At 41.9% G+C, this 14,056-nt stretch overlaps 1 protein-coding gene across 2 annotated transcripts in view; it reads left to right on the forward strand.

Moving 5' to 3' along the window:
• Positions 1-14,056, forward strand: part of LOC150090690 (calcitonin gene-related peptide type 1 receptor-like) — a 147,012-nt gene that overhangs the window by 87,168 nt on the left and 45,788 nt on the right. For both annotated transcript variants that reach the window (XM_090372283.1, XM_090372278.1), the window contains exon 3: positions 8,265-8,428. In XM_090372283.1, the coding sequence (XP_090228409.1) occupies positions 8,369-8,428 (60 nt within the window). In that variant the 5' untranslated portion in view covers positions 8,265-8,368. The remainder of the gene's footprint in view (positions 1-8,264; positions 8,429-14,056) is intronic.

Consider the following 14,056-nt stretch of genomic DNA (forward strand, 5'->3'; position numbering starts at 1 on the left):
TAGAGAGATGACGATGTATGCTTTTTGTGATTTGAATAGCAGGTGTGTCCTGCTGTGGCATGTAGATAATAAAAGTATAAAAAAGTTTCCTTCTGGGACGTCTAGGAGGGTGTACATTGCGTAGCCAGCTATCTGTGCTATCACATTGAGCTTACAGGGAGACATATGATGTAGGCCGATACTCCATGCTGCTCCATGATGTAGTTGGAGTGGAGAATGGTGGAAAATGTTTGGCCAATGTGCGAATTTCAAAGATGGCCTTGCCTTGCGTTTGCTTTTATATTTGTTTCTTGTAAGAAGAGTAGGTCGGCATGATATCGTTGGACCTGATTAAGAGCCTGCTTACTGCTCAATGCAGAGGCGCATCCTCTTGAATTTACAGACATGCAAAGCGTCATCGTTATTTACAGATTTAATAGTAAAGGTTTTGCAGGTTTTTGAGAGCTGTTAGCATCCTGATTGGTTGTATTGTTGTTCCATCCAGTTAATCAAGTAGTACAGTCGTTATGATCTATTCACTGCCCTGTCCTTCTTTCCCTTTAATTGAGAACGCAGATCCTTAAGTTGTGAGATGAGCTCTGGTTTGTTAGTGGTAAACTTCCGAGCTGTCATCAGATTCTGTAGGGAGCCGCGTTCTTGCTCTAAGAAAGGACGTAGGTTTTCTGCAGTTAAAGGGCCTTTGGTGTAGGGAAATTCGCTTTGCCCGTCTTCCTTCTCTGAAGAATTTGAATCATGGGAATCACGGTTAGTCTCTTCTTCGGCCTCCAGAAATTCTACTAATTCGTTTAAAGAATAACGAGTAGTTTCTAACTGCTTATTTATTTCTATACTTGCAGGTGTGATGGACTTATTTAAAACCTGACTGTATGACTTCTATGATGTTCTGCATTTATTTTGTCCATCCCGTTGTTCTTGTTAGTGATTTTCTCTTTTACCGCCAGTGTGTATATTGTCTTGTGTTTTTCGAATTTAGATATGGACTGTCTTGAGGGTTGATTCCGAGAGATACTTCTTGTTTCTGTTGATAGGCCTTCTGAAAAGAGTCCATCCTGGTCTCTTGTGGTCTTTGATATTTAATTTTCTAGCGTGTATGGTGTGGGAAGTATCTCAGACTGTTTGGTTATTTCTTCTGTATCTTCATTATCTCCAGCAGTCTTCTCGCTTTGTACGTCCGACCTAATCCTGGTGGATGCCGCCTGAATTTCAGTAGCAATTCTGGAAGAGTTAGAGATATGCTGACAGTATTTCCTGATATGGCCCTCTTCAGTAACAGAAGAAACATTGAGATGAAATGGAGATGTAAAAGGTGTGGGTGATTTCATTTAAGTTGGCTTTGATGAGTTTGTGGATGTTGTTCGCTGCATCATTATTGATGAGGAATCTCAGGAGGGACGTTTTATATAGTTACTTTTGTTGGTGAGGAGGCAATTGCGCCGCTTCCAGGTGATGATGATCGATGTCCATCCTCTTTTTCAGGGCAGTTTGCGCCCACGAAGAATGGCTAAAATATACCTGCACTGTTCCTGCTACACGGGAAGCATGAGTGATATTTTTTGGTGGTACCTTCTCTGTAATCGCTGTTAGGTACTTTTTATAAGGGGTATTTTCCTTGGTATAAAAAATTACTATCTTATTTTCCCGGGAAGTTATAGTGGCTGCTTTATTTGTTGTAGTGTTATTCGACCATGTATTTGCTGTTGTGTGACCCAAAAGTGGAGTTTTCGCAGGAGGCTAAAGTATTTTCCATTACACACTACGTCAGCGTAAGTATTAACAATTACTGACCTTTTTGACCTTGAGGTGTTCTCCTGTTTTCGCACCTGCCAGGAGATGGGGATTTAAAGAAACCAGGTTAGGGCACCCGGGTTAGATCGCCAAATCGCGGAAAGTCAGATTCAGGATGCGGTTCCTAACACCCCGACTGAGGGACTAGAAGATCATTCCATTAGTTGGTATTTGTCATACTTCAGTTGTATTTCCAGTTCTTCCATTTGCTAGTTTCGGTCTTGGTGGAGAATCTTGTACTACTACTTGGCACATTGTGGGTAGTCAGTTCTGGTCCATCAGACATGAGACTGAATTTGGGACCTATTCATCCTCAGTGTCGGGTCGCTATAGGCATTCTTCTCTTTCTTCATTGCCTTCTCTATTTAGTAGCGTCAAGTTTAGATGTCATTTCTGGGTGTTCAGTCAGTAAGGATTTGTTGATAAGAGGCAGGTTAGGCACACAATAGTTTTTAAGTAAGGTGGCAGGCCCTGCCACCTTACTGCTCTTTTCTTGCTCGTTTGATGCGGGTCTACGGTCTGCTTTGTTAATATCCTGCGATGTTATGCAGCGCAATCAATGTCTTTCTCCTTGCGAACTTACTGAACGCTATGCATTCTTCTTCCGGTCCAGTTCTTGGTTACGGGGAAGGTATGTAGTCTTGGTTATCAGGATGCTTCGGTGATCCTCATAATATTCACATTCATACATTATGTGTTGCCAAGTATCTAACTCTCCGCATCCACAATTTGGGTCGTCTACAATTCTCATATTATTTAGCTTGCCATTTATGGCACCATGGCCCAGTAGTAGGTATGTAGTGTGTAGACTCTGCTGACTGTTTTCGCAGGGTATGGGAAAGAATTAAGAATCAAGTTCATTACTGACATTGGCTATAGATTCCGTTGCTGGCCTTCGTGGGTAGTACAGTTGGTAGAATCGGGTGGAAAAGACCTGAGTTCGAGTCCCGTATATGACGTGAGGAATTTTTATGGGCCTTTTTCAAAAAGTGGCTCAGTTAGTCGATCTCAGGCGAGGGCAGAATGGTTTTTTCGTCCAGCAAAACAGAAAATCGACCTAAGAACAACACACACAATTCAATCCACATGGAGCAACATGGTCTTAGTCGCCGATGCTAATAGAACCCAACAACAACAACAACAGTTCCGTTGCTGTGGACTCTGGTACTTCGGTGGCCATAGCAGAAGGCTATTTTTTTGGGGTAAAGTGTGTTTGGGCTCAAACGGCACCAGGGGTTTTCCTCATCTCCGCGTAGTTTACATTGTCTTGTGATACAGTACGCTGTAAAGGCCAGAGATTTAAAAATATGTGGATCTTGGGGTGTGTGATGTCATGTACCGTTGTTTTTCTGGCCATTTAGCCACCAGACCTCTGCTGAAGGCCGACGTTGCCCGCACTTCGCCCCGTGGAGGCAGACCAGGTACCCAGTAGTTTACTGTAGTAGGTCCTGCCACCTAGTTTCCTGAGATTTCAGTGGCTAGGACAAAAAAAAAATATATATATATATATATATATACATATAAATATAAATAAAATAAAATAAATAAATAATAAAATTTGAGACGTGATCGCGTGGTGGTAGCGCTAGAATTGAGAGGCCGAAAATTGTGGGCGAATCTAGTTTGGCTGTAATTAAATTTGGATGTGTGGGACTTTCGCTTACGTGCAGGTTGAATGTGGGAGACTGAAAGGCTATGGGCGACAAGAAGAATGGAGTCGATAGGGAGGGTAACGCCAAGATTTGGTGGGGCATAGGCATGGCCATGCCCCACCAAATCTTGGTGGTGCAAGGAGCCAGAAGGACCGTCACTTCCCACCCTCCGCCAGGGAAAGGGAAGAAAAGAGAGCCAGGCAAGGGTGCCGGCTCAGATCGCCAATAAGGCTAGTGTGCAGAGGGACTCTGCAGTATCATAAGTCGGTGGAATATCATTTCTGGGACATTGTCCCATCCGAGGTTTCCAAAAGACCAATTTAGTTTGTAGCCATTCATGGATTAGGGTTCCGTCCGAGATTATTTAGTCCAGTCAGTTTGGGTGTGCATTTCTGATTTTATTTTGGTCCTTCTGCTATGAGGCCGGATCCATGCAGGTTTAATTTGTTCTGGTGGTCTGTAGTGGTGTCAAATTGTTTTTCAGATTATGGGCAGCTTTGATAGGTACTTGCATTCTCTTCATTGCGGTGGTTGCGGCTGGCGGAAGGTCCGTTTTCTGCTGAAGCGGTCCTGAGCGAATTTTGTTAGCGCTTTGTAGCTGTCTTCTTCCAGGATGAGGTGTTCCTGGTTTTGCAGTGTGAATCGAATTTCAGTGATGAGCCTGCAGCGTAGATCTTCATACAGGTGGCAGTGATACATGAGGTATTCCCGTGTTTCTGTTTGGCTGCAGTGGCAGAGAGGAGTGCCACCGAGTCGGAAGCCTGATAGCTTGTGTCTGAATGCACCGGTCCGGTGAGCAGGTATGTGACTAGGAGTCCTGGAGAGAGCCAGTGTGGGTATTTTGGATAGTCTGAATTGTCGGCACGAATTTCCGGATGATTTCACCTTTGATTGAGTTTTCTCAGAGGGTTTTCCTGGTCTGTTGGAGATGCAGTGTGAGTCGTTTCTTTTCCATTTTAGGGTCATTGGTTAAGTCAATCGTGTAGTTCAGGCAGATGGATGTTTTTCATTTGGTTAGGTGGTGGAGGATTCCGCGTCGAACGATCTCCAAGTCCAGGGAGAGGGCACCCATAAGGACCTGCAGCGGGTGAGTACTGACCGTCCTGCAGGTTCTGGATATCGTTAGCAGGGTATATCTTTGTATCGTTTCGAGTTTTCTCCTGTTGACCGCGGTAGTCGCTTTGTGGTACCAGACTACGGTGGCGTATGAAATGGCTGGCAGGATTACTGTCATGTAGAAGAGGGCGAGGATCCTTTTCCTCAAGCCACAGCCCTTATGGGTGACTCTTGCAAAGAGTGCAGAATAGTTTATGATTTTATTCCTGATGTATGTCAGATGTGGCGTGAAGGATAGATTCCTATCGAGCATGACTCCCAGTTTTAATTCCGTCGCGAGTTTGACAGTTTTCCCATGGACTTTGATTTGGGGCGGACTCCTAATATCTAGGGTCCCCGTGAGTAGGATTGAACATGTCTTGGTTGGAGAAATTGCGAGTTTGTTGTTGTTAGCCCAGTCTTGCAGGATAGTGACTGCTCTATGTGCGGAGTTCTCTAATTGTGCTCGGGTATCCTCAGCAAGCATCAGAATAAGGTCATCTGCATATGCCTGGGATGTGACGTTTCCAAGGTTGAAATTTAAGAAGCCGTCTAGGACGACATTCCAAAGAAGAGGGCACAGAACGGAACCCAGTGGCATCCTCTGTGTATCGACCGTGATACAGAGCAGCATGGAGTAGTGACTGTGACTGACCAGTCTGAGAGATATGTACTGATGTATTTGTAAAGATTCGCTGACAGGTTAGCCTCCCGGAGCCTGCCGAGGATGCTTGGCCACCAGAGGGTGTCAAACGCCCCAGCAAAATCTATTGCGATGACGAGGAAGTACTTTCGGTTGGTTGTGGTTGCGGCGTTAACAATATTTTCTAATGCATCTACGGTGGAGCGTCCTTTTCTGAACTCGAACTGATTTCGGGCTTGAAGTCCTGTGTTTGAGTAGTGGATTTCTATCCAATTTCGTAGAAGGTGTTCCATCATTTTGCTCAGTACGGACAGTAAGGCTATGGATCTGTAGGACCCCGGGATTTGTAGCGGCAGGACCACCCGGGTCCTGCCGCTTTGTTGGATTTTTGAGGATGAGCCCAAGCTTTGCCGTTTTCCAGGTGTTTGGGAAATAACCTTCTTTTAGGCACTGGTTAAATAAGTTTAGTATTTTTTCTGGGACAGTCTCAACTGCCTTTTTTACGATTTCCGGTTCTAGTAAGTCTGCGCCTGGTGATTTCCTGTTTCTTATTTTGGCGGCTGCAATGTACAGTTCGATCCTTGTAAAGGGCTTCTCCTCTTCGATTGTTGTGTAGGTTCTATTTCTTAGGCAGAGCGCTGTTTGTTTTTGGGTGGTTGGGTCCAGGTGTTTCTGGAGCATGGCAGCTAGGATATTATTGATGGATTCCTGCCACGTTTTTGTGTACTCTCCTTGTGTCTTCTTGGTTGCGGGGATGACTTCGCCTTTAGGAAGTTTATTTGTGGTCACTCTGTAGACCACTCTCCAGGGGTTGTCGTTTACAACTGTGGATACTAGGTGCTCCCAGGAGCGTTGTTTTTGTTCACGGATCTTTGCTGTATATTGATTTCTGGCCGTGTGGTACTGTTGTCGTAGTGCTTCCACCTCTGCTGCACACCAGCTACTCCTGGCACGTTGAAAAGTTTTTCGGCAGGTGTTTACCATGCGTCTGAGTTGTTGTAATTCTGGGGACCACCAGGAAACAGCTCCCGGAGTAGTTTTTTCCGCTTTATGGAATTGTTTGCTGCATCTGTGATGAGTTTGACAATTTTAGCTTGGTGTCTATCTCGGTCTAGTCCTTCTGTGTCAAGTGTTTGAGTATCTGTACTTAATGACTCCTATTTTTTAGGGTGTGGAATGGGGAAATAAGGGAGTTACTGGAGCAGATAACCTTCCATAGCTATATGTTTAAATATAGTCTAAGCTAACTAAGTCGCCATCGTTGGTAGTACAGTTGGTAAAATCACGGATAGAAAAAGGCTGAAAACACGCGTCTGACGTCGATACCTCACGATAGACAGATAGGAGAAAGTTATGATAGAAAGATAGAAAATTAAATATATATATATAGAGAGAGAGAGAGATGAAGACAGAATATTAGACAGGTAGAGAGAGAGAGAGAGTGGATTAAATAATGACTGAAAAAGAGAGAGAATTAGACAGAGAGAGAGCTCGATTGAGAAAGAATTGCATTGCTAGAGATAGAAATAGAATTAGGTAGATGGAGAGAGAGAGAGAGAGAGAGAGAGAGAGAGAGAAATTAGGTAGAGAGAAAGAGAGAGAGAGAGATCCCGTTATTTAATTGAAGCCAAAGAACGGATGCCATTAGAGTTTATTTTTGTCGAGTGGAACTGGAAGCACACGTTGATTTATATATCGATTGACACAAACAGTGGAAGAGAAATCGGAGTTGTTCTTCCATTTTATCTCCGACTGACTGTTAAGGAAAAGATCTGCGCCTTGTTCTAAAAGCACCCATCACTCCCGTAATGAAGATAGATTGAAGAAAGTGGTTTTTTCCATCATCAACTAAATTCCAAAGGGGAAACTTGTGTTGACTCTCACGCTACTAATAGACACAGTTAAAGCAGATAAAACGTCTGATCAGCTGCATCAATAGCCATCCGTGGCTTCTATTTTCGTAAATTCCTGGATTGGTATAAAAGTGTTCCTCTCAACCAGACACTCACGTACATATTCCCTCAATCGCGCTGTTTTTCTCCCTTCGTGCTCTCTTCTCTTACACTGCCGTAAGTGCATCGTAAGCATTTACGGCCAGTCCCCATCCCATCTTCTCATCATCGTGTTTTTTTTATTTTTTATTGTTTGCTTCTTCGCCTTACATTTGCTATTCCCTTTTCATGGCGTAAGCTGTTTTTCTCAGAACAGCAGTATGAATAAGTGAATGCCTGTTCTGAGAGGGAAAGAGCATTTTCTAAAACGCCTTTCAAATGGTTTTCTAGGCGATGAAGCTTGGTATTTTATCGTCGCATTGAATTCGATACAATCCCTTATAAATGGGTCTGTAAGCTGCACACTTTTGAGCACAGACCGCAGGATTTCAAGGCGTCTGTGAGCTCTTGAACAAAGGAATCTTCCTTACACTTATATCTGAAAAGATTCTTTACCTTTGTCCCCACTTCTACGTGCTTAATTGCTCTTAAGATATAACTGAATATATTTAAAATTCCAAAGAATAAATAATTCACACTTGGTGAAATAATTTTTCATCTTACAGTACCAAAAACAGTGAAAATTTGACTTTTTTTTGCTCAACTATTGTTTATTCACAAATAAAATCGACTTTAGAACTCCAGACGATTTTTTAGTGCTTCTAATGTCGATTTATGCGCATGAACATGCTTACGTCATTGCTTACGTAATCATATATTGTAGTTCCTCGAGCTGCCGGTGGATGACAATGTTATCAATCTCCAAGTAATATTTTTTCCTGTTTAAAAAGATAAAAAGTATATTAAAATATATTTTAAAAATATCATAATACTCATATATAACTGTACAAAAGAGTATTATTGTATGATATCGTATTTTCTAAATTAATTTTTCTTTAATTTAATTTAAATGAATATAATAATTATCTTAATTTTTTACATTATACAGGTTGTATTTGTGCAATGAACTATAATTTCAAGTTTAATCATTCTTAAACTTAAATTTTATTTCAAGTGATGATTAATATCTAATTAGAAAAATATTATGCCAATTACCATAATTTAAATATTAATTTTTTAATATTTTTTTTTCTTTAGATGGCGCTGGTATGTATTGAGTTCAGCTGACAGACTCAAAATTGAACCATGAACTCAACTAATGTTAATCAATCTACTTCATATTAAAGAAAAAATAGGATTCGATGATGACACCTAGAATTGTGCTGATGACTATAATTATTTCATCTTTCTATAATGCAGAGGTGGGTTTATATAAAAGGTTTTTTAATCTTATTTCGTAATTATTTAGTTTTTTGGTAGTTAACGAGGGGTGATCATTTAACACACTTTCCCCACCGTGGTCCCCACGCATTAAATGCTTCTTTCAAGCCATTTTTCTAAAGGCTGAGAAGTGCCTTCAGCGAATTCAATGATACAGCTATTTAAGCCTTGACCACTCTATTGCGGTCTTCGCGATGGCTTCTGGTTTCCAAGAAGAACCACGAAGGGTATTCTTACTACGAAAGAACTAAAGTCTTTCATAGCAAGAACACCCTTCTTTGTCCTTAATTCATTTTGTTTCTCTTTTCTACACTCCTTCCAATAGTTTCACATCCTTCTTCAAATGAGGCTTCCAGACCTGTACGCAGTACTCAAAGCCCTGTTTAACTATTGCCTTATGCAACGGGATAATCACCGTCCTAGCAAAACTCCAGTATATCATTGACAAAATCTCATGAGCTGTCCTAGCAGCGGGTCTGCACTGCTCAGAGAAATTGATGTTTGCCTGTACAATTACACCTATTCGCTTTCGTTTTCCGTAGCCTTGGCCCTCGTGGGTAGCACAGTTGGTAAGGATCATCGACCTCCCCACACAGAGTGTAGCTCATTTAGTTGGTTTCAAGTGCGGATAGCATGGTTTTCCCTCCAGAAAACAGAAAACCGTCCACAGAACACGCGCAGTTTACGGACATATTATATAAGGCTCAATATGGTCTAAGTCGTTGTGCACCTACCACCCTACAACAACCATCACCGTGTGTGTGATGCTACATAGTTGGTGTGTTATTATAGAGTTACAGCTGGGGACATGCAATACGTTGTATTTATCAATGTTAAATCTGAATTGTTACTCTCAGCCCATCTGCTTAACTTTTCTAGCTTTTATTGCAGTGGTACGCACTGATTCCTCACATTATCCACCCTGTCAAACTTTGCATCATCTGCATACTTAGAGAATAAGCTGATATGCCTTCATCATTATCGTTAATAAATACAGTATTGAAAGTGCTAATGGGCCCAGAATTGAACCCTGGGAAATTCCACTAATAGCATTAGTCCAGGAAGAGCAGTATCCATTGATTACCACTCTCTGTTTTCTCCAATTCAACCATACCTTTATTCATAACAGTAACTTTCCCTTAATGCCATATTGCTCCAGTTTGTACGGCAGTCTTTTATGGGCAACAGTATCAAAAGTTCTGTGAAATCCGAGTAAATCCAAAATTATTTTTGCATCCAGTTCGTTTGTTACTGCATCATAGTATCCAATCAAATTGGTCACACAAGATCTCCCCTTAACACCCATGCTGTGACTGTAGTATAATTGCATTCCTGTCTAGGTGGTCCTGGATTACTTCTTTAACCAGTCATTCCATTATTTTCCATGGAACAGACGTTAACCAGGTTTTAATTGCTCATTTCGCCTTTTGATTCCTCATGGCACAATAAAGAAATTCTGCAGAGAAAATTTTCAGATTGTTCCAGCCATTAAGAAGTAACAAACAATTAGCAGGAACTGGGAATTTTCAGCAAATTCAGGGCGAAACCCTCGATCTGAATCCGCCGGATTCAAAGGTGAACTGAAAGTCAGTGTTTTTCGAACTTGTACATTGGAGGTTGTTCAGAATTTGCGACAAATGATGCTGTTAAGCATCAGTGAATTCTAAGAATTCTTGTTTGTTTGGAGAGAAAAATCCAGAGTTTCTCATAGAAACAGGATTTTTCTCCCATCGGCTAACTTACACACAGTGATTATTGAATTGTGACCACCCCCATCCTTAATGGACTATAGTGCATAGCTCGCAGTATAAAAAGCCGAACAGCTCAGCACGGTAGAGTAGTGGTAGGAGGTGGGGTAATAGGATTTTAGGAGCATTAGTCACTAACGCTACATTGCTCAATGTATACTGTTTGTAAATTGCGTGTGTTCTGTGGCCGATTTTCTGTTTTCTGGACGAAAAACCAGAGTTTCCGAGTGAAAAACCATGCTACCCTCGCCTGAGACCGATTAACTCAAATAACCTGAAAAAGGCACACAAAAATTCTTCACGTCATTGATGAGACTCGAACACAGGTCTTTTCCACCCGGTGTAGGAAGGACGGTGTTTCTACCAAATGTGCTACCCTCAAGGGCTAGAGCAGTGGTAATTTGCATCTGGTTGTTCAAGTCAAAGTGATAAAGTAGCAGTTATGGGATGTAGTAAAGATATTACAAAATTTCAACAGGGTATTAATGTGGGATCTCGTGCTTCAATATCGGAAACGGCACATCTTGTTGGTTGCTCACGCCCACTGTGGTTAAGGTGTGCAAAGAATGGTTTCGAATGGTCAAACCACCTCCAGCCAACAGAAGTGTAAAGAATTATGCAAGGTTAATGTTAGGGGTGAGCGAGGGGGTGTAGCGCGTTGTACAGGCTCAATGGCTGGTCGCTGTACGACAGTTGACATCGCACTGCAATATGGAGAATGCAAGAAGTGTATCCCAAATGACGCTGCACAGTAGACTTACACGTATGGGGTGCCACAGCAGAGACACCCACTCCTCACCGCTGATTGTCCTCGACGGCGAATGCTATGGTGTCAACAACACGGTGGTTGGACATTGGAGGAGTGGAAATCAGTGTGCTGGTCGGATGATTCCAAATACCTGGCGCAGCGCGCCTACGGACGCCTTCGTGTGTGGCGCAAGCATCACGATTCAATGGACCCATTGTACATGATGCCCGCTATTCAGGCAGGTGGGGGATTGCTTAATATGGGGCATGTTTTGTTGGCAAGAACTAGGACCTCCTGGTGGGTGTGGACCAACATTTCACGGATGAGGTCTACCAGCAGCTCTTAGGAGACCATGTGTACTCTCCCACGTTGCATTTTTTACCCGAACAGAAACGGGATCTTTCAAGACGATGATGGGCCGTGTCATCGGGTCCACACTGTGCACGAGTGGTTCGAAAAACACAGTGAAGATAACGCCCATCTTAAATGGCCTCCAAATTCACCTGATCTCAATCCAATTGAATACCTGTGCGATGAGGAAGTGAGGCGTATGGGCACGCAGCCGTCATCTATTCCGACACCGTGGAAAGTCTTGCATGCAGCATGGCTGCAAATCCCTATGGACGCCTTCAAACATCCAGGGAAGTCAATGTCTAGGCGAATATCATCTGTTTTCAGTGCGAACGGTGGTCCAACATGGTAATAGGTGGGCGGTCATAATTTAGTGATCACTCAGTGTATATAGTATTTCTCAGTTCCGGCCGGGAACGAGAATCAAGTTCATCTCTTCTACATGGTACGAGAGAGCATTGATGTTTACTATTGCGCTACCAAGACGTATTAACTCAATAGACTACTGATTATAATCAAAGTTAAAAAGTAATGGAATGTTGCAAAAGATATCTTAAATATTAACAATCTGAAGTGTTCATTGATGAGAGTTGCAGCCAACATTAAAAGACTAAACGCTAGGGTTGGTCATTTATAACGACTAAAATTAATTTTTATTATAAACTATGGTGAACGCATGCCAAACTTCATCCCATCTATGTGGAGAAGTTAATATTCAAAAGCCGCTGTTTTACAGTGGTCAAGCAAAAATGTCTTCGGGTACTCTCACCCAAATATCGATTACTCAGTTTTTCAGGAAAAGTTAGCTACCGTTTTCATCGACCATCCTGTTCTTTTGCTTATGCAGACTTTAAAGACGCTGATAGCAGCATAAACTCGGAAGAAGAGTACCCTGAAACTTTGATCCTTTTGCCCCTCAACAGCAAACACAAGCGACATGGAGAACTGACAGAAATCTTGCTACATGCTAACACATATCCACATTGCGAACTCGATTCGGGCCTTGCTTTTAAAGACCTGCTATATGCTAATTTTAAGTTTAAAAAAAGGTAGTAAACCCTTGGAATTTAAGTTTTTTTATGGTAATTATTAATTAATTAGTTATATTGAACAAAACTAAAAGTATTTGTAGTCAAATAAATAAATAATATACATGGGGCCACTTTATTAGGAACACCTACCTCTATTTGCGAGTGGTCTTTTAGACCTCATATTGGATTCGTTGTGGCATAGCCAAGGAGTCGAAAGCGTGTCACAGGAATGTTAGTCCAGCTGCTTTTCACAGATTGTTCAACTGGACTGAGATCTGGTGACTAGGGAGGACATCACAGAAGGATGAATTCACTCTCACCTTCCCGTAGCTAGTTCTCTACAATTTTGGCCTTGTGAAATGCAGTATTATCCTGTTGGAAGAACGCATTTACAGATGGATACCATCCATCCAGAAGGGGCACACCTCGTTGGATACAAGTTTCAGATAACTTGTATCCGACAACTGGAAGGATTGGTTGATGGTCGAAGGCTGTTTTCGTCAGATTGTGGTCCTGCATTAGCATGAAACAGCAGGAAGCGCGCCTAGTCATACCAACGTTTTACCAATCCTCCCCTATCTAGTGTTAGTGTTCCTGAAGTCACTGTATCCGTAACTTGTTTTTTTGTCGGCCTTCATTGACGAGCTATTTCAAAGAGCTGTTTCTGACCACAGTCTCACCGTTAGCTGGATGGTATTTGGTTATTGGGCCAATTTCGTTAGGCCACAGATAAAGCCGTACGTGAAAACCCCAATAGGGTTGCTGTTTCCGAGATACTCATACCAACGTGACTGGCCAACTTCCACGACACTTTCAAAATCACTCAAATCTTTCTCTTGTTCATTGGTGCACTAAATTGCACACACAAACAGCAACCCTACACTGCCCACGTGATGCTGTCAATAAGGGTAAAGGTAACTAATAAAGTGCCCACTCAGTTTATAACCCTTTATGGAAACAATAAATTCTGTCTAGTAGTTCTGTAAAGCCCAATTGTAATGCATTCAAAATGTTTACTGCAAATACTGTTCTTCCAAGCACATTAAGTTTGATCAAGTGTGCTCACGTCTTAATAATTTACAGCAGCTGGTGTACAATGGAGAAGTTTGATTTCGAAAGCAATTCGTTAAATTGCTTTAGATAACTTAAATGCATGAATTCGTCAGATGTTCCTTGTTCAGCTGTGAAATGAAAGCCTGCTAAGACTAAGACTTCCATTACGAACTTGTCACGTTGATTGTTGTTAGCCTGATACTACAACCCACTAGAGAGATTGAATTTGAGTTGAAATGAGGAACTGAGGATAATTATTTACTCTGATTCTTTAAATATTTTACGCAGTGGTGATCGATACACCGGTGTCAACAAAGTTTAAGTAATAGGAGCAGGGGACCCAATGGGAAATCGAAGTTATTTTGCAGAGTAACAAACACATGTAATTGAAAAAGGCGAATTTCCATCACTTAGTAGGCTAATTAGGTCTGTGAAAACAATAGGCATTTTGAGATCAACACTACACGAATGGAATTTGCTGGCTGATGGTATATGAATTTCCGTATTCAGAGATATAAAAATTATCAACAGCTCATAGGTTTAGTTGCTTTGGCGCTCAACACACCTAGCACCATGATTGCACAATGAAAACCCAAAAGCCCTCAATACCTTTAGATCATTGTGATGGAACATTATGGGTAAGCGTACAAATTATCACATTACTGGTTTGAACCACTT

The sequence above is a fragment of the Mastigoproctus giganteus genome, chromosome 1 (assembly GCF_048544385.1).
Source record: "Mastigoproctus giganteus isolate SK-2022 chromosome 1, ASM4854438v1, whole genome shotgun sequence".
NCBI classification, from domain to species: domain Eukaryota; kingdom Metazoa; phylum Arthropoda; class Arachnida; order Uropygi; family Thelyphonidae; genus Mastigoproctus; species Mastigoproctus giganteus.